This window comes from Onychomys torridus, chromosome 16, assembly GCF_903995425.1.
Source record: "Onychomys torridus chromosome 16, mOncTor1.1, whole genome shotgun sequence".
Lineage (NCBI taxonomy): Eukaryota > Metazoa > Chordata > Mammalia > Rodentia > Cricetidae > Onychomys > Onychomys torridus.
The window spans coordinates 61,487,426-61,511,875 of NC_050458.1; the positions used below are offsets into that span (position 1 = coordinate 61,487,426).

Sequence of the window (24,450 nt, forward strand, 5' to 3'; positions counted from 1 at the left end):
TCAGCTTACCAAGTTCTGGAATCACAAGTGTGTGACACTGTGCCAGGCGAGCCTGTCCCTGTGTTACAAGGACTGGAGGCCGCTCTGAGATACTCCCTAACATATCAGTCCATGTCCGGTCTCCTTCACCTTCTAGAACCATGTGGGCCCTTCTCTAACTGAAAAACGCTGGGACAGATGGTTCCTAAATTCCAAGTTTTCAGCAACTCAGTCAACCCTATCACTTTCCAGCATCCTTGGGACAAGAGACCAACACTGGAATTGGGACTGGAAAACACCTGTCTTCCTCAAAGCCTGGGCTGATGAACTTGGGGTTCTGCACGTTTATCTGCACCCCATCAAGCAGCCTGAGGAGTGAATAGAGACAGATGTCGGCCAGCACTTTAGGTCCAACTGTTGGGCACTTCCAGTTTTACGGCTGAAGAAAACCATAGAAAATGGGCGATGTCCTGGGGGTCCCGTGCTTTACACATGTGTCAGAATTACTTTTGTGGACCTTAGAAGTCCAAATTTAGGGGCGTCGTGCAGGCTCGGGGAGAGGCTGCAGGGTGGCAGGCCGTGGCCGGCTCCAGGTAACTGAAGCGCCACACAGTGCTGACCCTGTCGCCTGCCGCTGAGCCTTGGAAATCCGGAACTGAGATCAGCCGCAAGATCTCGATGAAGAACTTCCTGATTACATTATGGTGATGGTGGCCAACAAGAAAAGTCAGGACCAAATGACAGAGGACCTGTCCCTGTTTCTAGGGAACAACACAATTCGATTCACCGTATGGCTCCATGGTGTATTAGATAAACTCTGTTCGCTCTGTTACTACTGAGCCCTCTAGTCTAAAGTCTATAGACACCAGCATCTTTGATAGTACTGTGCCTTCAAACAAGAGCAGCTTTAGTCGGGGAGGTGAGAGAAGGCACCAGGCTGCAGTCCCTCCCCTTGCGGTTTCCAGCTCTAGGCCCGAGAAAAGAGATTCCAGAGTTTCTACAAGTTCACAGGAACAGAAATCCACTAAAGTCAGACATTCTTATGATGATGGAGCTTCAACCCGGCTAATGTCAACAGTGAAACCTCTGAGGGAGCCAGCACCCTCTGAAGATGTGATTGATATCAAGCCAGAACCGGGTGATCTCATTGATGAAGACCTCAATTTTGTGCAGGAGAATCCCTTATCTCAGAAAAAAACCTTCAGTGACACTTACATATGGTTCCTCTTGCCCTTCTATTGAAATTTACTGACCACCTGCAAGTAGAAACGCAGACACTGGTACCCAGGTAAATAGGCTGCAACTTCAGCAGCAGCAAAGCAGTGCTCATGCTGCCAAGCAGCTGGAGGTACAGAGCAGCCAAGTCTACGAAGCAGGACGTCTGTGTGAACCGGAAGTGTTTAGCAGCATAGACGACACTTAGAGCCCCTTCTTCAGAAACAGCTTGGATAAGATGAGCGTTGAGGATGAAAACTTTCGGAAGAGAAAGTTGCCTGTGGTGAGTTCAGTTGTAAAAGTAAAAAGATTCAGTTGTGATGGAGAGGAGGAGGAGGAAGATGAGGATTATGGCTCCCCGATAGGAAGTTTGTCCAGCAGTGTGTCGGTGCCAGCAAAGCCTGAGAGGAGACCTTCTCTTCCACCTTCTAAACAAGCTAACAAGAATCTAATTTTGAAGGCTATCTCTGAAGCTCAAGAGTCTGTAACAAAAACAACTAACTATTCTGCAGTTCCACAGAAACAGACACTTCCAGTTGTTGCCAGGACTCCAACTCCTCAAGAAGAATTGCTAGCAGAAATGGTCCAGGGGCAGAGCAGGGCCCCCAGAATAAGTCCCCCCATTAAAGAAGAGGAAGCAAAAGGAGACGGTACAGAGAAACTTCAAGGCACTCAACAGAGGCAGCTATTATCCCGGCTGCAAGTTGACCCAGTAATGATAGAGTCAATGGAGATGAGTCCAGATTACTATGACATGGCATCCATGGTCCATGCAGACACAAGATCATTTATTCTGAAGAAGCCAAAGCTGTCGGAGGAAATAGTAGTGACACCAAACCAGGAGTCGGGGGTGAAGACTGCAGATGCCCTTCGGGTACTTTTAGGACACCTTATGCAGACACGAGATCTTGTACAACCAGATAAACCTGCAAGTCCCAAGTTTATAGTGACGCTGGATGGTGTCCCCAGCCCCCCAGGATACATGTCAGATCAAGAGGAGGAGATGTGCTTGGATGGAATGAAATCTGTAAACCAAACTGCAGCCTCACACAAGGGACTCAGAGGTCTCCTCCACCCACAGCGGTTGCATTTGACGAGCAGGCAGCGTGAGGACCCAGATGGTAGCTTTTCCAACACTGAGATGACTGACTTGAGCATGGCACAAAAACCAGAGAAGTTTTTGGAGCGCTGCAAGTACTGGCCTGCTTGTAAAAATGGGGACGAGTGTGCGTACCATCATCCCATTGCACCTTGCAAAGCCTTTCCCAATTGTAAATTTGCTGAAAAATGTTTATTTGTGCATCCAAATTGTAAATATGATGCAAAGTGTACTAAACCAGATTGTCCCTTCACTCACATGAGTAGAATTCCAGCACTGACTTCAAAACCAGTAGTCCCATCACCAGCACCATCTTCTAATGGGCAGCTCTGCCGATACTTCCCAGCTTGTAAGAAAATGGAATGTCCCTTCTACCACCCAAAACACTGTAGGTTTAATACTCAGTGTACAAGACCAGACTGCACATTTTATCACCCCACCATTACTGTACCACCAAGACATGCCTTGAAATGGATTCGACCTCAAACTAGCGAATGATGCCCTAGCCCTACCTGGCAAGAAGATCATGCAATTTGAAAGCTTCCATCTTCTGATGAGAGAGATTCTACAGAACTTGTCACGTCTTTGAAATTTAGAATATATTGCTTTCATAATATGAATTTTATTGCCTAACTGAAGTGTCTAATTTTCAAGTTTGTAAGCTTAGTAAGTGGTTTCAGCATTTTTTGTTTGTTTGTTTTGGCTGTGAAAGAGACAGTTTAAAGAAAAGCCAGGTTCTATTAAAACATTGGCGGCATGTTTGTAAAAAAAAAAAAAAAAAAAAAGTCCAAATTTAGGATAGGCTTTGTCCTACAAACACTGGAGAACTAAAATATAGTCATTTTTTTTTTCCAGACAAGGTTTCTCTGTGTAGCCCTGGCTGTCCTGGATTTCGCTCTGTAGACCAGGCTGGCCTCAAACTCACAGAGATCCACCTGCCTCTGCCTCCTGAGTGCTGGGATTAAGGGTGTGTGCCACCACCGCCTAGCCAACATTGTCATTTCTATCTGCCTCTGTGCTTATTTCCTCCTCCTCCTCCTCCTCCTCATCTATCACCATCATTGCCATCATCTTGAATACCTTGTATGTCACTCTCCTCCTCTTTCCATGTGCCACCAAACATGTTGGTAAGCTAATAAAGCAAATGAAGTTGCTGTTTTGAACTTTATGAAGTTAGAGTACTAGGTACATTGGTAATGGGTGGGGTGCCTTTTTCACTAAAGCTTATTAGAAAAGTAACTCTAGTTTATTTTCAGAGCTACCCAAATATTCCACTATGTGAGACACACAGTGACAGGCACTTTATTTAATATCTCAAATAACCCAAAACATGGGATGCTTAATACTTTAAAGGTGAGGGGATTAATACCATGGGATTGAATCTGGACTTCTGAGCTCCACCCTTCATAAGGCCCAGCTCATTCAGTAAAAAGAGAGCTGAAAGGCATTTTCTGGAGTTGGAAAGGTGGCTTGGTGGTTAAGAGCACTGGCTGTTCTTCCAGGGGTCCAGGGTTCGATTCCCAGCACCCACAAAGCAACTAACTCATACCTGTCTATAACCCCAGTTTCAGGGATCCTTTGGGCTCCTTGGGCACTACACACATGTGGTACACACACACACACACACACACACACACACACACACATATATATATATACACACACACACACATATATATAAAAGCAAAACATTCATACACGTAAAATCATTTTTGAAAAAGAAAAGACGTTTTCTTGGTGAGGGGTGGAATGAGGCTTTCAATACAGTGCTTGCACATAGCACAGAATCATGGGAGTTCCGTTCCATTTTGTTACAAAGCATGCCAGTTGAGGCACAAGCTAAGGAGCTTGCTTAACTTTGCACTGGTGAGGAATAGATAGCAAAGGAGAACTCGAACTCATATCCTGACAGCCATGAAGTCACACTGTCCCCTACGACCAGGAGAGAGACAGGGGTATAGGGACATGGAGCACAGAATGATTGCTGCTCTGAGAGCTGGTAACCCTTCTCCCACAAAGACAGTAGTCAAATCTTATTGGAAACTGGAGTCTTTGGGGGCAAGTTCCTGTCTGTGTGTGCTTTCTTTTTCCGGAGAACAAAGAGGGCTTAAAACAAAACAAAATCGTAATTCATTGTCTCCCCCCACCAGCAGAAGGAATGCATGCTTGCTTCCTTGCTTTGGACGTGGCTGTCCATACTAAGTATTTCCTTTTGGAGCAGTTTATGAGAGAAGAATGTTTCAAATGTATGAGGCCCTCACATTTCCAGCAGAGATTTTCATATTCCACATATTTCCTTCTTTGGCGCTTTCTATTTAAGGATTGGTTTAAAAATACAGTCCCTCCGTCTGGAGCAGAAGGGTTGTGAACTGTGAGCTTCACCTCTCCTGAGGCTCCAGTCACTCCAAAGGAAATACAAAGCACATGAACAGAAACGGAGAAGAAATAGTTTCTTCAGGGTTTAGACTATAACATGAAGCCATGATAAACTGTGATAGATTAGAGAAACCATCATAACATTTAGCAGAACAGAGCGACCATGTTTCCTCTTGAGAAACAACGAGTGGTTGTTTATTGGGGATGCCTCCGAGAAACCAGTACCTTCAGGATAGTTGATTCCTCCCATCTATTATTTATTGATCAGATAACTCACTTTAAGAAATGACGTCTGGGGCTGGAGAGGTGGCTCCATAGTTAAGAACCCCTTCCTCTCCTTCAGGGGACCCAGAATTTTTCTCAGCCTCCCACATACATACACTCAGGGACACACACAAACACACACACACACCCTTAAATAAGTGAATATGTTAGTTATGGGCAACTATTAGCTGCTTAGAGAGGGAGAATTAGTCTTCCCCAGGGATGAGCCTCATAATTAGTTCCCCAGTGCCATGTGGTCAGCCCTGAAATCATTACATACAGTCAACACCAAAGTGACTCAGTAGGTTGCATTTACAGTATTATGTATTAACAATATCAACTAAAGAGACCGATGAGAGGGGCATTGGAGGGGTTGGAGGGGTAAAAGAGAAGGAGGAACTGATGCAATTATAGTTTAATTTTAAAAATTAAATATATATGTAGGTGTGTGGTTTTTGCTATATATTCAGTAAAAATATCAAACTATAGCCCTGAAAGTTTATATGTATAAGTTATATGTATGTGTGTGTGTGTGTATATATATATATTCAGGATCCATAATATTTTCCCAAATCCTCAAGCAATGGATGACTGTGAGAACTGGTGTATGATGTCTTCAGAACTAGCTGTAATTGAAGGACAGGCTTTTTATTTTAGTATTTTTATGGTGTTTCCCCCACCTACTCCCTCCTGCCTCTTTTTTTTTTTTTTTTTTTTTTTTTTTTTTTTTGGTTTTTTGAGACAGGATTTCTCTGTGTAGTTTTGGTGCCTGTCCTGGAACTCACTCTGCAGCCCAGGCTGGCCTCGAACTTGCGGAGATCTGCCTGGCTGGGATTAAAGGCATGTGCCACCACTGCCCGGCTTTAGGTGATCCTCTTTAATGTCGTCATGTTCATGGAGGATCATATAAGATTGTGTGGTATTTGTCTGTTTTCTTCACCTGTTCCGTAGTAGAGATGGCAGGAAGGATTTTCGTATCGACTGGGCAACCCATTTGCCCCCAGGAAGACCCAGTTTCTTCTGGGGCCATCAGAAGGCTATTGGGTAGTGCTGAGGTAAAGGCAACTGGGTCTAGGCAGGAGCTAAGGGTAATCTTGCTGATAAGGTAAAGGGACCCTGTGGCTCCACAGACTTAGGATTCTGGGCATCTGGAGGGCTTACTCTGAAGGAATTTGGAGCTGGAGATGGCCCATGTCTTCTGCAGGGCCCAGGGTGAAGGTGGGCCTTCATGCCCATTATGGAAGGCCATTGAGGGGCTGAGCTCAGCCATTAGACATTAGCACATCACTTCCACTTTAACCTAATCATAGACTGGGCTGTATTTCAGAGATGTCCAATCAACTCTGCTAGAAAAATTGAAATTACCAGAACTCCTTTCAGGGTAACTACTGTAGGTGGTTAGGAAAGACACCCAGAGGAGTCACCTCGGAAAGGTGAGTGTAGGCGAGACCACTAAGGGCCGAATGCAAAGGAAGCACATGGCCAGTACACTGTCATCTCTGGAAGGTAAATTCCAGGGTCAGCTTCAAAGCTTTCTTTTCTTGAGCATAGGCAGGTTTAAGGCAGAGCTGGAGCCTGCTGGGGATGGAGAGGCAACAGCCTATGGCGTATGGTTTGGAAGGGCAGATGGACTCCCTCAGTTCAGCCCAGCCTAAGGAACTTGGGAGGAAAGCATGTCCAGTGCGACTTTTTTGAAGTTGCTGGAATAGGGCGTGCTATATGAAACCTTCCTTTCCAAGCTAACTGCTTGAGGTTCTGAGTCTCCAAAATCACTTCTTCCTAGAGATGACAAGAGACAGCTTGGGGGGGGGGGGATTAGAACATTTTTGTGTCACTTGTGGATGAAGTTAGATTCCTAAGGAACAAAAGCAGGTCATGCTGACTGTGCACAGAGCTAAGGCAACAGGAAAAGCCGCACAGCAGAGGCATTCTGGGAGCCCAGCACAGCCTTCTGAGACATTGCTTATCCTAGACCACACAGGGGAGCTCTTTTTCTTTTTCACCTGACTATGGGACGCCACTAACCAAGTGTGAAACCACCCGAGGGAGCCTCAAGGTTCCCTGGGGGCGGGGCATCTTACAGAGGAACACACAGCTATGCAACTTGGCAAAAACCAAGACCCCAATAATGAAACCAGGGGCATATCATTAAACTTGGTGTTCGCGCAAAACAGCCTGACCAACCAGTATGGCATGTCTGTTACTCCAGGGTGACTGTCACAAAGTCCTCAACGCTAACATAAAGAACCTTCCAATGGCAAATTCTTAGGAGTCACTGAGGGTCAGTGAACAGCCTCATTGTATTAACCCTTTCTTCACAGTTGGTGATAGTCAAAGCTGATAGGGACTTGAAGAAACCCAAGTGGTGGACACGGTCAAAGATGGCTTCTGCCACCTGGAGGCGGATCATGGAAAAGCACCCAGCTGTAATATATATATTCCAGTCTCTAATTTTACGACATGTGCTGTATTTATCTTGCAAGCGTTTACTAAATTCTTGCTTTAAAAACATGAGCCTCATTTCAACTCTAAGATTGAATAAGGGGCACTGACTCATTTGACTGTTATGTGGAGTACATTGCTTAACTGTATGTAGATAAACTCATGAAGCTTATAGGAAAATGGTGGAGGAGGTGATGAGTTGGGTCAGCCACAAATGTAAGCTGGTATCCTGTGTGAAGGTCTCTTTAAAAAGGCAATCCAAAGAACACAGTTTATTGTAATCCTGGGACTGTTTTATTATAACACGTACAGGGTGATGTCTTTCTTGCCAGGAGCCACTCATATTGGTAGGGACTGAAAGGGTTTTCATGGACACTCAGGAACAGGGCAAACAATGGAACACGGGTAATCATTGTTCCTAGACAATCACCATCACACCCTTCCTCTGAAAACTTCTGACACCACAGAGCTAGCTCCTGGAAGACATTTCTGGTCTCCATGGACTGCCACCTGTATTTGAAGAGATCAGGGTACAGGCTTGACTCTACTGGCCAACTCGTTTATCTGGAAAAACAGAGGTAGTTGAGGGCTGAGCCTGACTGCAAGGATCTGTAGTGAATGTTACACGACTGTCATTGATCTCTAGAACAAGCTACTTTTGGTATCTGCAAAGCCACATTTGTCTAATCCTCTCAAACACCCCATCCCAAAGTTCTACCAGCCACTTTCTGCTTATGCTAAGCCGAAGGTTTCCTTCACCTTCTTTCCAGAAACTCAGCCAAGTCTTTTCCAGGTGAGAGGATGTCCAACTCAGGACACACAGTCTTTAGGAATAAGTACTTCCTGGATGTTCCAGGGGCTTTGTGGAACCTCTTGGAAATGGCTGGCTCACTCATTAGAGTGCCATTCCATACTGAGTGGACCTACCCTTGTGTATTCCTAATTTTAAATAAATTGGTACTTAAAATGTAGCATAAAAGCACCATCTCAGAACCAATGTTAACAGGGCAGCCATCATTCCATGCCAACTGCACAGGAGGGGTTCAACGAATCCCTGAACACCCAAGAGTTCTGCCATTTTGTAATTACCTTGCAAATCTGGACAGTAGTTTCTCGGGGCTTTGTCTATGGAACCTTCTCGAGCTACTTTGCTTTATATGCTCTAAGCCTTTAAGGCTCAGGCCATCCTGAGTTATGGGAGGTTACCTTTCAGGTTCCTAAGAAAACCACATTGTCACACAATACACACTCATCAACCTAACTTCCTCTCAGACCTATGGGGAAAGATTCCGTAAGTGTGCACTGGGGTAGCTTCCTAACACCAAACAGCACTGCTCTAGACTCTGGCACACTAGAAAAGGGTGGTGGTTATCTTCAGCAGGGAAGCCTGAATCCCCAACTGAACCCTGTAACCTGGGATGCTCTGTAAAACCAAGTTGTCTTCCGTAACTGGAATCACGTTAGGTGGGCACTTCCTGAGTGCCAAGTAGTTTTAGAGCACCTGATATACCTCATCCCACTACCCGAAAGAAAAGAATGCTGCTCAGGATTAAGCATGTATTTATTTTAGTTTAGTTAAAACAAACATACATTGTTTCATTGAAACCGGTGTCGCACTCCTTGCCAAAAAGCCACAGAGGCATGTTGGCCTCTAACAGTACAGTGGGGACATGTACACTATATACACAACCAAGGCTCTCCCATCTTTCCTTGTGGTCACATTTGACATTGATAGCATGTTATAGCTACTGTATTTTGAAAATTTAGACCTCATTTAAATTTTAAATGAGATTTAACTTAAATTGATGTCCAATTAGTTTATTGCAAATACAATTTAAACAAGTTATTTTCAATTTCAGTATTTATACACAATGTCAATTTCTAATATTGTATTCTCTGTACAAGTACTCTGGGGACTTATATATAATGTAAATTCATCAAAATGCAGTTAAGAAACTTATGGGAATATATACATTTAAACCCAAGACCCAGTTCCAACAGTATATACAATCTATTTACAAATACATATGGACAATGTATGTACAGTTTATCATAAATATTGAAAAATAGGTTAGCTTTAATGGATTAATGCTGCTCTATAAATAACAGTACAGTTATAACTGAAATGTCCATGGAAGACTGCAATGTAAAACGAGGTGTCAGGACAGTGGTTTTAATACTGAAGACTGCTCGTGAACGGGAATTCAGTTTAGGAACCTCAAGGCAGGTAAAACAGCCTCAGGCGTTGGAATTTGGCCTAAAAATTCATTTTGAACCTTATATTGTGCTCCCTCACAAAAAGGTTTGGAAAGTCTCTCCAAACAGATTGGCTGTGAACAGGATTTTCTCCTCCACTTCTTCCTGGTTGCCATGGCACCTTCTCTCGGATGCTTGTTTCTCAGCATCCCTGGCGGGTCTTATCAGCAACTCTTTCTAGGACTTCAGGTGAGGTTCTGGATTTGAAGGAAATGAAAGCAGCGTGGTAGAGTGTCTTCCCACTGCCTCTGCTTCTAGATGGTCCCCAGAGGTTTCACAAAACGGACCATTGGTCTTACCCAATGTAGCACGCCCAGACGTCTTCCAGTCTGCAAGGGTCTTTAAGAGCAGACATATCTTGCCTAGGAATTTAGCCACATATACAAGACTGTGTAACAAAAAACCATGTGTGCCACATTTCTGGCCCTTGCCTCAAACTAAAAATATTTTGTTCAAGAGATAATCTCAAGAGCCAGATGGCCAACTGATGATTCCACTTGCTTCCCTTAACCACTTAATGGAATTATGTATATTAGATCTTAGACATTACGCCTGATGAGCAAAGTACCACATTATTTAATAATATATTCACCATACACCGTTAACATACAATAAATGTGCTCTTAAAGCCAAGCTTGAAAGTAATGTTCTCACTTTTAACTGGAATTGAAATGGAAAGGTAAGCATGCAGTCGGACCAGGAACTAAGCACAACCAGGTTGTACTATTTCCTCTTAACTAATCATTTGTTCGATGTAAACAAACAATTCTGCATTGTACAAGAATGAGATGACAATCCAGTGCGAGTTTTTTTAGAAGCTTACTGCATGGGAAACCCAGAGGTCTTTCTGACAAGAACTCGCAGTGTGCCGGCCTCGGAGCAGCCTGTGGATCAGACCTCTCTACTGCAGACACGGCAGGAACACAACTGAGCCACGCGTTGTCAAGTAAATCACGCTTCCAGTAGGTGAGCAGTGGAAAGTTGCACTTCCCGTTGGAGAGTTCTGCCATTAGATGCTCATTTTCACTTCTAGAAGCAATGTTTTAAAGGGCTGTCCCCAAAGCACGACTCAGAGCTGACAATACAACTCTGGAAACAGACGCAACTGAATAAACCCTGTTTTACCCAATTGCACTAACTATTTGGTACCTCAAAATCAGTTATTTCATTTCCAACAGAAATATCTGCACTGTGTTCCAGCCTCATAGGTTGAAGACATAAACATTTTAGTTTTAATGAACCAGTTACCTGGAGGCAGAGGACGATGAACAGAGTTCACCTATTTGATGCAGCAGATACCAATTATCCTTGAAATGAAATCTGAATGAACAAAACAAAACTATGCTAATTCATGGTACAACTTTTCTTAACATTTTCCCGAAAGTGATTTTGGGTAAAAAAGTATTTGGCTTATAATGCCTACAAAAAAGGCAAATAATTTCATAATACTAATATTCATTTTTAAATATCAATGAAATTGTTTTTACGGAGTTTATTGACAACTGGTTCTGGATAAAGTTCAAAAAATGCAACTTCTTCAAAGTAAAATAGTGCTTCTGAGGTCTTTTAAAGTATTTTTTTTTTTTTTTGGTACAAAAAATAAGTGTTTTTCTCAATGCTTATTTCAATACTTTGCTGTAAATTAAGTGTTTTTCACATCGAATGGTTCCGTTAGGCACATTCAAGTAAAATCATAAAATATCCAAGTTAAACAATGACACAGCCAAGCATGTGGCTTGATAAAGTTAAAAGTTCGTCCATTCTCTGGAATGGAATAAATAATCACTTCCCTTAACCCAAGACTCGTGGTTTTGCTGTTAAGATCCATTCCCTAACACACAGATAAGTTTCTTAAAAAAACAAAAACAAAAAACCCAAAAGAACAAAAAAAACAAAACAAAAAGAAAAGTTCCACTTATTCTGCATCCAGAAGAACCAGCGAGGAATCTGCACTTCAAAAGGAAGTGAACCGAAAGCATCGGGTGACATCTCTGAGCAAGTTGAGTGTTGACTCAACACCGGCGGCGGATGGACCATGGAGTTTGAGTGGTACCATCAGTGGCCACCTGTGGAGGCATTGTGTACCCAATCCAGAACGATCAAGGCTATGCTTCCGATCATCACCACTATGCCACTGATGAGAAACAGCAGGGCCTGCAAGAAGCAGAGAAAACTCTGTCAGCTCAGCGCAGGAGGTGACATCACACCCGTTCCAATATTCTTTTACCTGGCTAAATCTTAATGGCTTTAAGTGATCAAATGGTTACTTGTGGCACAAGAGGCCTATATTGTTGAAGCCTTTCGAACTTCTGTGATTTTTCATTTTTTCCTCAAGCAAAAGGCTTTTCTGCTGAAACAGAGTTGGACTGGGTTTTTTTATTTGTGCAGTTTTGATTTTGGTTTTTTGGAGCAAATATTATGTCACAAAATCAAGCCTAAATCTGAGAGTTGGGAGGGAACATGGATGGTCATTTTCTTCAGTGCAGCTAAAATTCCTTGCCCATGTCCCTACAATTAACTCATAGATTTAAGGAGTTGGACTATAATGAGTCTGTCTGTCCCGCCAGCAGCTGAACAACGCAAAGACTTATTAATTATGAAAGCTTGACCTATAGCTTAGGCTTGTTCCTGACTAGCTCTTTTATGTTCTATCCCGTGGCGTTACCTCTCTCCCATCTTGCACCTGTTTCCTCTCCTCTTCCTCTCTCTCCCAGGAAATCCCGCCTATACCTCTTGCCTAGCTATTGGTTGTCCAGCTTTTCATTACACCAATCACAGCGATACACCTTTACACAGTGTACAGCTACCCCACATTAGACCTTAGCTTTGCAGGTGCTGACTGCGCTCAATAGTTTGTCTCCCCAAGAAAAGTTCACTCCCATTTACTCCTAAACCTCATTCTTCAGACCAGAATAGAATAGCAGTGGGTGGCAGGGCTGGCAGTCGTTCATTCCTAAGCACACCAGCTAGGATTCTGGGTTGTGCTTAGTGTGGTTTCCCCTTTGAAACAAGATGCTACCCAACCCATCCATAGTGAACCTATTTGGACAGAGAAGGCACCCAGAGCTCTACCCAGGAATGAGACTGACCAGTCTCACTGAGCTAAAAAACAGACCTCACCTTCCTGTAGTCTACACCTGATTGCACACCCATCATCCAGGGCACGAATAATTATGCCAATACCTTTACACTGCTCTTCAGTAACTTTCTGCAATTACGTCAAGTACTGCACAGCTAACTTCGACCTCCGCTTCCCAGTTCTTCTGCTCAGCACTTCCTGACTATGACTTCCAAGGAGAGATTACTGAAAACAACTGCTGGTTTTACAGTCCCCTCTCACGTACCCCAATCTTTTGCACGGATTGCATCGACTCCTTCTTCACTAACTTGATGTAGAAGGCAGACGGAAGGATGAAAATCAGCATGGCCGCTGCCGACGCACCTGGAAGAAGACGTTTCTCCTTTGAGAACTCGGATCTGTTTCTCCAGCCTTCATATGTCCCAGGCATGTGAAATCGAAACTTACCAATGAAACCAAAGATGTCCCTGATGGTAGGGACAAAGATGACAAGCAAATTGGTGAAGGCCAAGATAGACACGGTGATGACACTGTGACGCCACCAACTGAACTCTTTCGAGGCACACAGTAAGTGTGTAACAGAACTCCGGATCTGGAAAAAAGGTACCGTTTTTATTATTTAACAACCCACCAACTTTAATGAATGCAAAGACTTCACAAGTATTTTGCAATGTACCAACGACAGTTTTTCTAGAGAACTGATTCTCCCCCTCCCATTTTCTGCCACAGGGTATTCTGGAATCTACACGGTCTATTATTCACCCCTGCCAAACCATCCCCAATGTGGCGTGACTGTGAGTCTCCTTCCTTCCATCTCCACGCCCGGCCTCATCCTAGCTGTTGCAGGAGTGGGTGGTTACCTACCGGGAAGATAACCACTGGTACAGTGAGGGTAACTGCCATCAACACAGCCAGACGCACAACGAGGAGAAGGATGTCAGTTCCCACGACCGAAGAGTAGGTATGAAGCAGTTCCGACTCGACCTGTCCTGTGGGGGGCACAGAGCAGAGAAAGCTCTCAGCGCGGTTTCCTCTGGGGATTGAGGAGACAAGCTACCTTACAGTGACATCTGCATTAAAACCGTCAGCTATCCACAAAATGACTGTCAACTAAGAGGCTAATAAGATTAATCCGGAATTACGGTGAATGCAATCAAAGTAACATTGGAGGAAAAACTTCAATACCGAGATTTAGCCATGTGACCTCTGGTAAGAACAGGGGCTAAATCCCACTCCGGCTTAGTGTGTGTGCATGTGTGTGTGTGGTGTGTGGACCCCAGGAATTACCGATTAAAGCCAGACCGGAACTCTTTACAGTACAACTCTACATTAGATAGTACCGGTTTCCTTCCAACACACGAGTCTCTTTTTTTCTTAAATTAGGCATTACTTACCATAAAATGTCAGGTATCCAAAGAGAGCAGCCAGCAGATACATGAGGAACATGGCGAAGAAAGAAATCTTGGACACATTCATCATCCTTCTCCGGCTGCGGCTGCAGAAGGAGAGAGCAGAGCATGATGGTCAATGAAATGAACACGTGACACCTACCGTTTCAGGACGTCCCCAACACGTCCCCAACCAACGTGGTCAGAGAAAAATAAGTACCCTTTCAGCTCTTCGTAGATGGGAAGAACGGCAGGATGGCAGACGAAAGAAAAGGTCAGGATTGGCACGGCATACACCGTCTGAAAGAGACGACACACCCTCGTCAGTTCCCAGCTAGGCTTCAGGGGTTCAAAACCAAAGCCCAAAGTCAGTCGCTTTGGGGTAACTAACTCCCGTCCTTCACTTCTGTTTACCAATAGCTGACATCTGAGAGGGGCCACCCAGGTGTCACGTGCTTATTATTTCGCTTGTATTCCTGGTCTGCAAGAGACCCTGAGACTACTGTCCTTTCTCCTACGAGGCATCTATTATGGAGCCTCCATTTATCTTAAGAGACATTTTAAAATCCCAAATGGGTGGTTTCTTTATATCCTATCCTTCCCTGAAAATTTCTTCCCAGGACACAGGACTGCAACTAGTTACCTGTGAGTTGAAGATGAAATACTGTGGCCTGCAACAGTCGGCTACGGTGGCATTAGCTGTCACGTTGGATGCCAGGAGTGCCAAGGCCGCCGCCTGTGCCGATGTGGCGTTCACAGTGTCATTGACCATCAAAGCCGCCACCGGGCAAGGGATCTGAAACTTCTTGCAAATCACCTGGAATGGATTTTGCATTTGTTAAGCTGAGTAATTGGACGAGAGCTTTAAAAGGGTGTTCTTCTACCCGAAAAACTGTTACCTACCACAATCAGAAAGAACATCATACACAGCAAAGAGAGGCCACTGGTATACCCCAAGTACCCTGGAGAGGAGGAAGAGAGGGGCTCTGGGTTAATCAAACAGGGATGGAGAACACAGCGCAAGACACTAACTACAGCCACCAATGGAGTGTTATGACCAGCTGGGGGCTCCACTGCTGCATTTTAAAAGGGCCTTGTCCCACGGCCATTGCCAAAGTAGGTGCTGAGAGCCTTCTAGCCATCAATAATTTCTGGTAGACCAACTGCTAAGTATCTAGTGAGAGGGTCACTCCAAAACCCTTTAGAAACTGCTTGCTTGCCAGGCAGGCAGTGGTGGCACACACCCTTAATTAATCCCAGCACTTGGGAGGCAAAGGCAGGCAGATCCCCCAGTTCGAGGTCAGCCTGGGCTACAGAGCTAGTTCCAGGACAGTCTCCAAAGCTACACAGAGAAAGCGTGTCTTGAAAAACAAAAACAACAACAAAAAGAACCCCTAGAAAACCCAGAACGCGTTTGGCTCACCTAGATTTCTCAGCAGCGACAACGGAAGGATGAGCACCAGAGACACCAGCAGGACCAGATAGTCTCCATTCAGATACCACAATCTGAATGAGAAAAGCCGAAAATCAACCACGCAGGTAACTCAGAAACCCGGGACACCGCACGCGAAAAGGACGGTTTGGGGGGGGGGAGCACCCCTGACTGGAGACAGGGCTAACTCTGTAACCATGTTTCGTGAGCAGTTGTTCAGTCAGGTTAGAGGTGGGGAATGGAGAGCACTAGCTTCTGCACCGCTCTTTGCTCTGGGCAGACTGCCAGTTCATTCACAACATGAAACAAGTCTTACAGCTTGATACCAACATTAGGGAACAAGGCTGCTCTATGCAGCCAGTGTGCTTATCTCTTGGTACTCTGACAAAAGCTGGACGCCCACGTTCCCGTTCTCGCTTGTCATGTCTACCGTTGGAAAGGAGGACTACAGTAAGCCTCTTCAGACATTTGTTAGCACGTCTATCCGTGAAGCAGTTCAGTAAGTTTCCACTTCGGGTAAGATGCACAGGCAACCACTCTCCTCCCCCAAATTTAGACTGCACCAAACCCCCGCTCAACCAGAACTTATTTCAGGTTATCATAGTGACACCTTGACCCACCTTGATGCCAGAAAAAATAGTCAAAAGATCATTTCTGAAACTGCATGTTCCCTAAGTTCTAGGACTATTTTGGTTTTTCTCTTTGTAACCACAGCCTATTCTGCTTGAGCATGGTAGTGGCATGCACTTCCATGGCAGAGGCAGGCGGAACTCTTCTGAGGTCCCGGCCAGCTAAACTGGGAGACCCTTTCAAAAATAAAGGCATTCCTTTTTAAAAAGCACTCTCTTCCAAGGTCTAATTCTCCATGGGTTCCACTGCCCTCCTGGCAGTGACAAGGACCCCACAGGAGAGCCAGTGCCGAAAGATCAGCGTGGTCAACTAAGACTCTGAGGGCACAGTGGAGAGGCACACTTCTTGGCTCTGAGGCAGCAACTGTGTGCAAGGTGGGAAGCGAATGAGCCTCGGCTGTTTAGTTAGGCCCTGCTCATCCCTGGGATGAGCACTGCTACTGGGAGACTTGACACTGGACAGCCCAGCTGGACAGTTTCTGGTTTTCTGAACTATTTTAAGCATGACTGGGGTTTTTGGTGTTTTTTGGGGGGGGGGGGGGGGGGAAACGACACACAAAACCTGTCTTAACCAGCTCTATATTCAGCAGCTATAATGAACATCAGTATCAACAGAGATGAATTCAAGCACCACTAAAGTTCCGCAGCCAGGTTTGTCTATTTGCTATTCCAAGTTAAGAGCCAATTGCTGCAAAACTTATCAGTTTGTGGGGCACTTCCTTGTCAGAAGTATTGACTAGAATACTTGTGGAAAAGTCACTGATGAACTGTTATCCAACTTTGACCAAAATAATAATAATAATAATTTATCTGCAATTGTTTCTACGGAGTAACCTTACTTAGCACCTACCCATTTGTATCTTCAATGTTCATTAACGCCTTGATCACCAAAGGTAACTCATATTTCACTATGAAGAGGTAGCTTGACATGGCTGGAGGAAGACAGAATTAAACCATTACAAGTGCAAAACGTGGCCAGGGACACTCAGGTCACGTATCACCACCTTGTGCTGCTACCAGAGGAAGCCTACCCCAAGTGCCCTTTCCACACGTACCTCCAATGTTCTGCATTGTGATCGATCCAGAGGCTGCCAGCTTCCCAGCCAGTCCAAACGCCTTATGCCCCAACTGTTCGTATAATAAAGATCCTGCATCGAAGAACAGAGGAAATGAAATGAAACGCTCTGAAAGCTCTGTCCCATCCCAGATCAGGACAGGCAGAAATTATTACTTGGGGGTCAGGGTTTTGGGGGGAGATCAAGAATGCTACTGTACCTCCTTCGTTGGCAGTCTTCAAGAGGAGATGAACAGAATACAAGGAAAATATTGACACAAACGTCAAGAGAATTCTGGGAAAAGGAAAAGGCACATAGTTAAAAATAAGCAGGGCTAGCCATTTAAAAACACCTCCCTCTAGAACAGCACTGGCAGTGTCCACTCCTAACTCGGCTGACACTAACTCACAGGTGAGCCTCATAGAATTAAAAACAATGTCTAGAACAGCACTGGCAGTGTCCACTCCTAACTCGGCTGACACTAACTCACAGGTGAGCCTCATAGAATTAAAAACAATGTCCCGACTGTGCCGACCGCAGGAGACTCTGCAGAGCCCCAGTCTCAGGGAGTAGACACTTGTATCCTGGCTCTGGTACCTTAATTATCTCTGTGCCTGCCATGGGTTCCTAATAGTTTCGTTTAAAACTTGCCATTTAAAGCTGGTCCACAAGGCTTTTGATGCCATTCTATAAGAGATAGGTCCAGAGAGGCCAAGACCCCATGGACCAGACAGACTGAGAAATGAGACGGATGAACTAACATTTCGTCACACTATAAAAAAATAATTTACTAGCCAATCAGGGAGGTGACAGGCATGGAGACACCCCACAGTGAAGAATCCTGAACCTAGAGAGTTCAAGCTGCACCCTTCCACCTGGATTGGAAAGCTAAAGAGGAAGGAAGGACTAATGGGACCTAACAGCACTGTTTTCCTTGAGGGTACAGGTTTCTCGGTCAAGCTCCACCTTCCTTCTACGAAGGCAAACAAGGCAGCGATTAAAACAGAAGGGGAAAAAAAAAAAGCTGATATGCAAATGAGACTGCCACATGAATGTTGACCTTGTATGGGCAAACTGTACACTATGTAAGGTGCTGGCTAGAGAAAACAGAAGAAAAAAAAAAGGCATCAGCACACAAAGTACAGGCTGTGACTTCCATCCTAAGGTCAGACCGTTAGGACACTTGGTTCCCGAGGTGACACTATGCGCTTGACTTCTCGGAAAAAAAGTCGATTTAAAAAAATAAATAAATAAAACAAATTAGGTACTATGTCTTACATGGAGATGACAAGGGACTTCATGCCCTTCAAGGTCACTTTCCACCTCAAGATTCACTCTCCTTAAAAGGTCAACTAGCCATTTCATCATGTGACTTTTACCTTTACATACAATTTACCTTCACATATAATGTAAATAAAAACACACAATCTTGGTATCATTTAGCCATTTATTAAAATGGTTAATCAAACACATAGTAAGCTATAGAATTCCAAAAGTTGAAGGGTAACACGGAAAGTTTTACTTTCAGTTATGAAAGAAACATTTACCAATAACCACATTGGTAGCATTTTAAAACCTGTTTCCAGTTTTCATGGCAAGAGCTAGGAAAGGCTTCAGATACTTAACTTTTGATTCCAGCAACTTAGAGTGCCATCAAAAACTGAAACCTCAGGATGTGCTATATCTGAAGTTCCCGAGGCTTCGTATTGGCAAGAAACGCCCCCCAAATCCTCACCTAATGTTTCTAGCTCCCAAAGCCACGCTTAACACTAGTGTGGAATTTCACAAAGCTGTGCTTTTCTTCTCATGAACTTTTTATCATGCTAGAGAAAGTAACTTGAGTGGGAGGCAGCCGTCCACTAAGCACAACATAACTGTCATGAAGAGAAGGGACAGCTGCGGAGTATTTCTCATCTGTGTCTGAGTATGGTGGCATCAGAGGGGCGTCTACAGAAACTGGTGTCAGCCACACGTCTACAGGCAGTCTGAAACTACACTCAGTGAAAACTACACACTTGAACCTCTACATGCTTTTGTCCCTGGAAATAACTTTTCTCGCTCCCTGTCTGATAGCACTGGGAATCACACCCAGGAATCGTGCATGGGAGGCAAGCACTCTACCACTGACTGGTACTTCCAGCCCATTTCTCTTCAATCACAGTCCCCAAGGGCCAGTTACCCCAAAATGAGTAAGAACCATTTTCCAACCTCTAGACATGAATTCTGGAAAGCAGAGGATCAGCTAATTAACGTTTTAAAAAAAAATTAGTAGGCTCTTATTTAGGCATCGTACAGATCTGGAAAAACATCATTAAAAAAAAAAAAGTGAATTTGCTTCTTAGCATCCAGAAAATTATGACTCACTTGTTCTAAAACCAATATGTTCTAGGCTAGGTAAATATCACCACACCTTTACCCAGAACTTTCTTTTCCTTATGCTTGTAAGGGCCAGAGGTTTGGGGGAGACCGTCAACTTACAAAACCCATCTGGAACCAATTCACTTACTGTAATTTTGGCTTCTGTTTTTAACCAAGCGTTATAGTTACTCTAGGCTCAACAGTTCTTTTCCTGACCTTAACCTGTCTGTTTTAAGCGCTACCTTCTACCTAACTTGCTTTCTTGATGTCGTACAGTATGTAGTAAAACACTTTCGGGTTTCTCACACGTCAAGTTTAAATGATTTTTCAGATCAGCTATTTGAACTGCAAATTCTGTTTTCTGGAGCCAAAATAGGTTTATCATATTAACTGCCCTGCATGGCAGGCTCACTACTTACACATACTTACATAAAAAGAGCAATTCCAGTATTAGCCATGGCATAAGAAAGCCCAAGGATTCCACTGCCCACAATCGCATTGCTCAGATTAAATACTGACATTCCAAAGGAAGTAGTACCTGGATGCTACATAGAGGGGAAACGATAACCAAACATATAACAATAATTAAAAGGAGAAAACCAGCTTTGGGCAAGTTAGATTTGAAATCTAAAAGTAACACTATTCTTTTACTCCATAAAGCCAGGCACAGAATAGTATTTGCAACTTACAAAGTCTGTTTCATACTTCTTCTTCCCCAAATTTGATTCAAGTAAAAAGTTCTGGTTTTCAGGATCCACGTCCGCATAATGGCTGCAAAAATTCAAAATAAAAATAAATAAAGGTTCTTGTGACCCAGGGATACCCAAAATCATGTTTTAATGCACAAAAAGTCAAACAGCCCTGCTATGACACCTTTGAGTTAATGCATAAGGCGTCATCACCCCGGCTAGGTCCTCCCTGAGATACCGCCGGCCACGCAGTAACAAGAGGATAGATAATTTAGAAGGCTACTCTCTGCTGGGGCTATGTGAGCAAGAGGCTGGGGCCCCAGGCAAGCCTCCCGTAACTCACGGGCCATTCCTCCAGCCCCGAGGCGACCATGTGTGCAAAGCCAGGTTGTTTATTTATTTATTTATTTACGTATAGCTGCAAAGCGCACTTCTCCCACCTTTTCAGAGCAGCCTGCTTGGTGGGGTAGGAGTAGTTGAAGTCACTGTTGGAGCTGTAGCTGCTGCTGTCCTCATCCGGGGAGATGTTGAACCTTCCCATCTCGGTCTTCTTCATCGCTGATCGGGCAGGAAGTGTGCTCGGCGGCGGCCGGCGCGGGCTTCCTTTTGTCCTTGGCGGCGCACTGGCCCTCGAGGCTGCCTGGCCTGCGAAGGTAGAGGCGGCGCGTCAGGACTGCGGCGCCCGCCCCCGACCACGTGACGCCGCCGGGCGGCGCAGCGCGGCTGATTCATCCCCCCAGCCAGGCGAGTGGAAAAGTACTAGGCGAGCGAGGGGCGGGGGCGCGGCGAGGGGCGGAAAAGTACCGACGGCGGGGCCGCGAGAACAAAGATGCGCCCGCCGCGGCGCCCCTCCAGCCGCCGCGGCGCCCAGCCCGGGCCATCCCCCGGCCGGAGCTTGTTTACAGGCGCACGCCGAGCCCCTCCGGCCGCCGCGGGGACCCGGCCCCCGGCCCCTCCTCTGCCCCGGGGAGGAACTGATGCAATACCGAGGGGCGATTGTCAAAGCCCTCGCGGCTCGCCTTTTCCAACCCAATGCCCGGACTTCGCGAGTCCCAAAGACCCGGGGGGGTGTGGGGAGAGAGCTCGCTGCAGCCCAGCGACCCCGCGCGCGGCTCTCCCTCCCCATAACGGGAAAGGCTGCGGCCGGCTGCTGCCCGCGCACCCCCGGCCGCCCGCACACCCCCGGCCGCCCGCACACCCCCGCTGCCCGCCGCCGCCACCCCTCCCCCGCCTCACCTCGGTGCTCTTCCCTCCGAGCTGGCCCACCTCACGGCAGCGTCACCCCGCAGGCGGTCTCGGTCACACCGCGATCGTATTTAAAAAAGAAAATACGAGGCGAAAAATAACAGCGACAGATGCTCTCGAGATGTCTCCCCCCCCGCCCCGCAATCCAACAGGCAGAGAGGGCTGGTTTTAATGAAAGGACGATGATAGCTTTTTGGTCTTTGTTTTCTTTCTTTTCTTTTTTTTTTTTTTTTTTTTTGAAAATGTCTTTTAAAAGCGGGGAATGGCGGCCGCGATCCTCTCCGGCGGAGACCGAGGGCAGACGGCGCGGGCGGGCGGGCGGCGGCGTGGCGCGGTGTGGAGCAGGCTCGCGAGCGCGAGTTATAGCGGCGGGGGCCGCCGCGTCAGTGGGCGGGGCGGGGCCGGCGGGCGCTCGTCTTTGTGTATCAACACCGCCACCTGGGGCTCCGCCTCCGGCCCGCGTCCCTCTCCCTCCGGCCGCCTCCCGCCCCGCCGCCCCGCACCCCGATTCCGGGGAAGGAGGGGAGGAGAGAGAGAGAGAGACGGGGGAGGCCCCATCGCACCCCGCTTCCCCGCGCAGCGCGCGGCTCCCGCTGCACCGCTGCACCGCTGCACCGCAGCCCCGTGGGTGGCCGCCACCCCACCCCACCCCACCCCCCGGTTTGCTTTGCCGTAAGGAGCCAGCTCCCCGAAGATTCCCTCCTATCCCAGTCACCCAACACTGCCTTTCGGGGAGACATCCGGCATGGGTGTCTTCCCCCCACCAAAAAAAAAAACCCTTTTCCAGCCCGTGACTTTAAGATGTGCGTGCAGGGTTTTCTCCTGCACAACTTGAGCCGGCGCTGCTACGCTACCCCGAGGATCGGCTTGTGCTCTCGATCTTTCCACCTAGATCTGCTTTCCCTCTCCCGAACTAAGTAGCTAGCCTCCGAGGAGGAGGGCGGCTCGCCCGTTCCGTTTCGGGATAGACTTTTGGGTATGCACGTGCGACAGGGTACTGGGGAGGTTTCCCTTGGAACAGAATGCCAGATCCCCTTAAAAGGGGGATCGGGGATCGGGGCTGGGGGGGGGGATCCAGCTCTCCCGGGGCCGCCTAGGAGCGTCCCGTCTCCCCGTGGCTGACACGCTCTCTCTTGCCACCCACCCCACCCCAAGCTGGGAGCTGTGCTGTTAGCCACCTCCCCGGGCTTCCACCCAGCGCGCCCTGGTTGGAATGCAGGCCTGGAGCTTTCTCTCCAGCCCGGATCGGTCGGGGTGCTGTGGTCCGGCGGGGTCGGGCGGCTCAGGGGGTCCCTCAGACTAGAATATTTGGTGCTGCTGGAAAGGCGATGGCTCTTCCTTTTCTGCTGAACAAAGACCCCCAAGGAGAGAGACATGGCTAGTTGAATGAAGGAATAAACAAACGAGTTTGACCTCGTACTCTCTTCCTTTGGGGGACGTGGGAGAGATTGGGCTGGGCACAGAGGAAAGGACTGGGTGTGATCGCAGTTTTTGCCTTCCATGTTTTCCTGAGGAAATCTGTAAGGCTGCCTATTTCCGTGGCACGGAGGGCTTGGGGTGCCTTCAGCCGGTGCCTGTGTTCGTGATGGACAGGGCAGGACTCTATTTCCCCTGTACACCCTGTGTTCCTCACCCTGAGCCTTCTACTCTGGTCCAGCCGGTCACACTTAAACAATAGTCTTAACTTCAAGGCTGCACGTCCCCATGTCCCGCTCAAGTGCCGCCGCTGTCACCCGAGGCTTAAGACCCAGGAAAACCTTTTTCTTTCTCGGCCTGCCTTGATGCTTTCCTCCCCAGACCGCTTTTCGCAGTGCTGGTTTCTAAACCGTGTCGTGCGGGAGGACTTTGTAAACCTGTGCTGTCTTGTACAATCCTCAAATTGTTCACGTTTGTTTGTGGTCTTGCGCTGATAGTCTCCCCATGGAGACCGAACTCTCGCGGAGGAGAGGTTAGGAATTTGACATCTAATCAGGACTGGAAAGTCTTGCTTACCTTCCTTCCAACTACACTCCCTACTAACACCGGCTCTACTCTTGTCAGGAAAAAAAAAAAATCTTGGTGGGGGGCTCCAGAGGAGTCCTGGGAAATTCCTTCATATCAGGTTTTACCTGATAAAAATCAAAAGGTCTTCAACCACTTTTTCATTCCAGGCAAGTCTCGGCCCTGTCAGAGGCGTTCAGGAAGTTCTCTAGTTCGGTGGTTATGGCTGTACAACTGGGATCTATTGTCCTTTGGATTTGGTGGTGGTTCATATTACAGGATAGTTAGGGAAGAGCCAGACCTATGAAATTAAGAGTGCTTGAGCGTGTGTGTGTGTGTGTGTGTGTGTGTGTGTGTGTGTGTGTGTGTGTGGTGTTGGAGGCTTGGCATCTGGATCTGAATTTCTGGATGGTCAGAACCTGGACGGTACATGATCAAAACAAAACAAAAAATAAAAAGTGGTTTTTCTATCACCAGTTTGTTCTTCCGAACGGCCACTCAAAAATACATTACTGGTTAAAAACACTTGGTGCTCTTCCAGAGGACCCAGGTTGAGTCCTCCTCACTCACAGGGCAGTACGGTGGTAGCCAGCCCTAACCTGGTGACACTGTGATATTGTCCAGGAAGACCCCACTCGAGCCCAGACACTTCTACTTTAATTATTAATGGCACTTCTTTCCAAAGTGGCCTGGTTTGTGTAACAAGTTACACATTCGAACACTACCATTTATAACTCCAGTTCCAGGGAATCCGAAGTCCTCTTCTGGCTTCTGTGGCCCTGGCCACAGCATACATGTGGTGCACAGACATAAATACACCAAAAAGATAAACCTTAAAAACAAATACCTAACGCGAGTGTTTTCCAACTGAGACCTCTACTGCATTGGGTTGTTGTTGTGTTGTTGTTGTTTCTTCTTCTTCTTCTTCTTCTTCTTCTTCTTCTTCTTCTTCTTCTTCTTCTTC

General features: G+C 46.4%; 1 protein-coding gene and 1 pseudogene across 2 annotated transcripts; one reads left to right on the plus strand and one right to left on the minus strand.

Annotated features, from left to right (window-relative positions):
- Positions 1 to 662: 662 nt before the first annotated feature.
- On the plus strand, positions 663 to 2,850 carry LOC118597208 (annotated as a pseudogene).
- A 6,068-nt stretch (positions 2,851 to 8,918) lies between these two features.
- Slc38a2 (solute carrier family 38 member 2) lies at positions 8,919 to 21,869 on the minus strand. Of its 2 annotated transcripts, XM_036208012.1 has the most exons (16): positions 21,498 to 21,869; positions 20,702 to 20,906; positions 20,262 to 20,343; positions 20,002 to 20,117; positions 17,435 to 17,508; positions 17,215 to 17,307; positions 17,010 to 17,091; positions 15,522 to 15,604; positions 15,002 to 15,060; positions 14,742 to 14,915; positions 14,319 to 14,398; positions 14,105 to 14,205; positions 13,575 to 13,699; positions 13,158 to 13,302; positions 12,976 to 13,073; positions 8,919 to 11,785 (listed from the first exon to the last, which is right to left on the minus strand). In XM_036208012.1, exons 2-16 carry the CDS (start codon positions 20,815 to 20,817, stop codon positions 11,687 to 11,689), a joined length of 1,527 nt encoding a protein of 508 aa, XP_036063905.1. In that variant the 5' UTR covers positions 20,818 to 20,906; positions 21,498 to 21,869; the 3' UTR covers positions 8,919 to 11,686. The 2 variants fall into 2 exon arrangements, with proteins under 2 accessions (XP_036063905.1, XP_036063906.1); XM_036208013.1 differs by lacking the exons at positions 20,002 to 20,117; positions 21,498 to 21,869 and having other exon boundaries at positions 20,702 to 20,768.
- Positions 21,870 to 24,450: the final 2,581 nt, after the last annotated feature.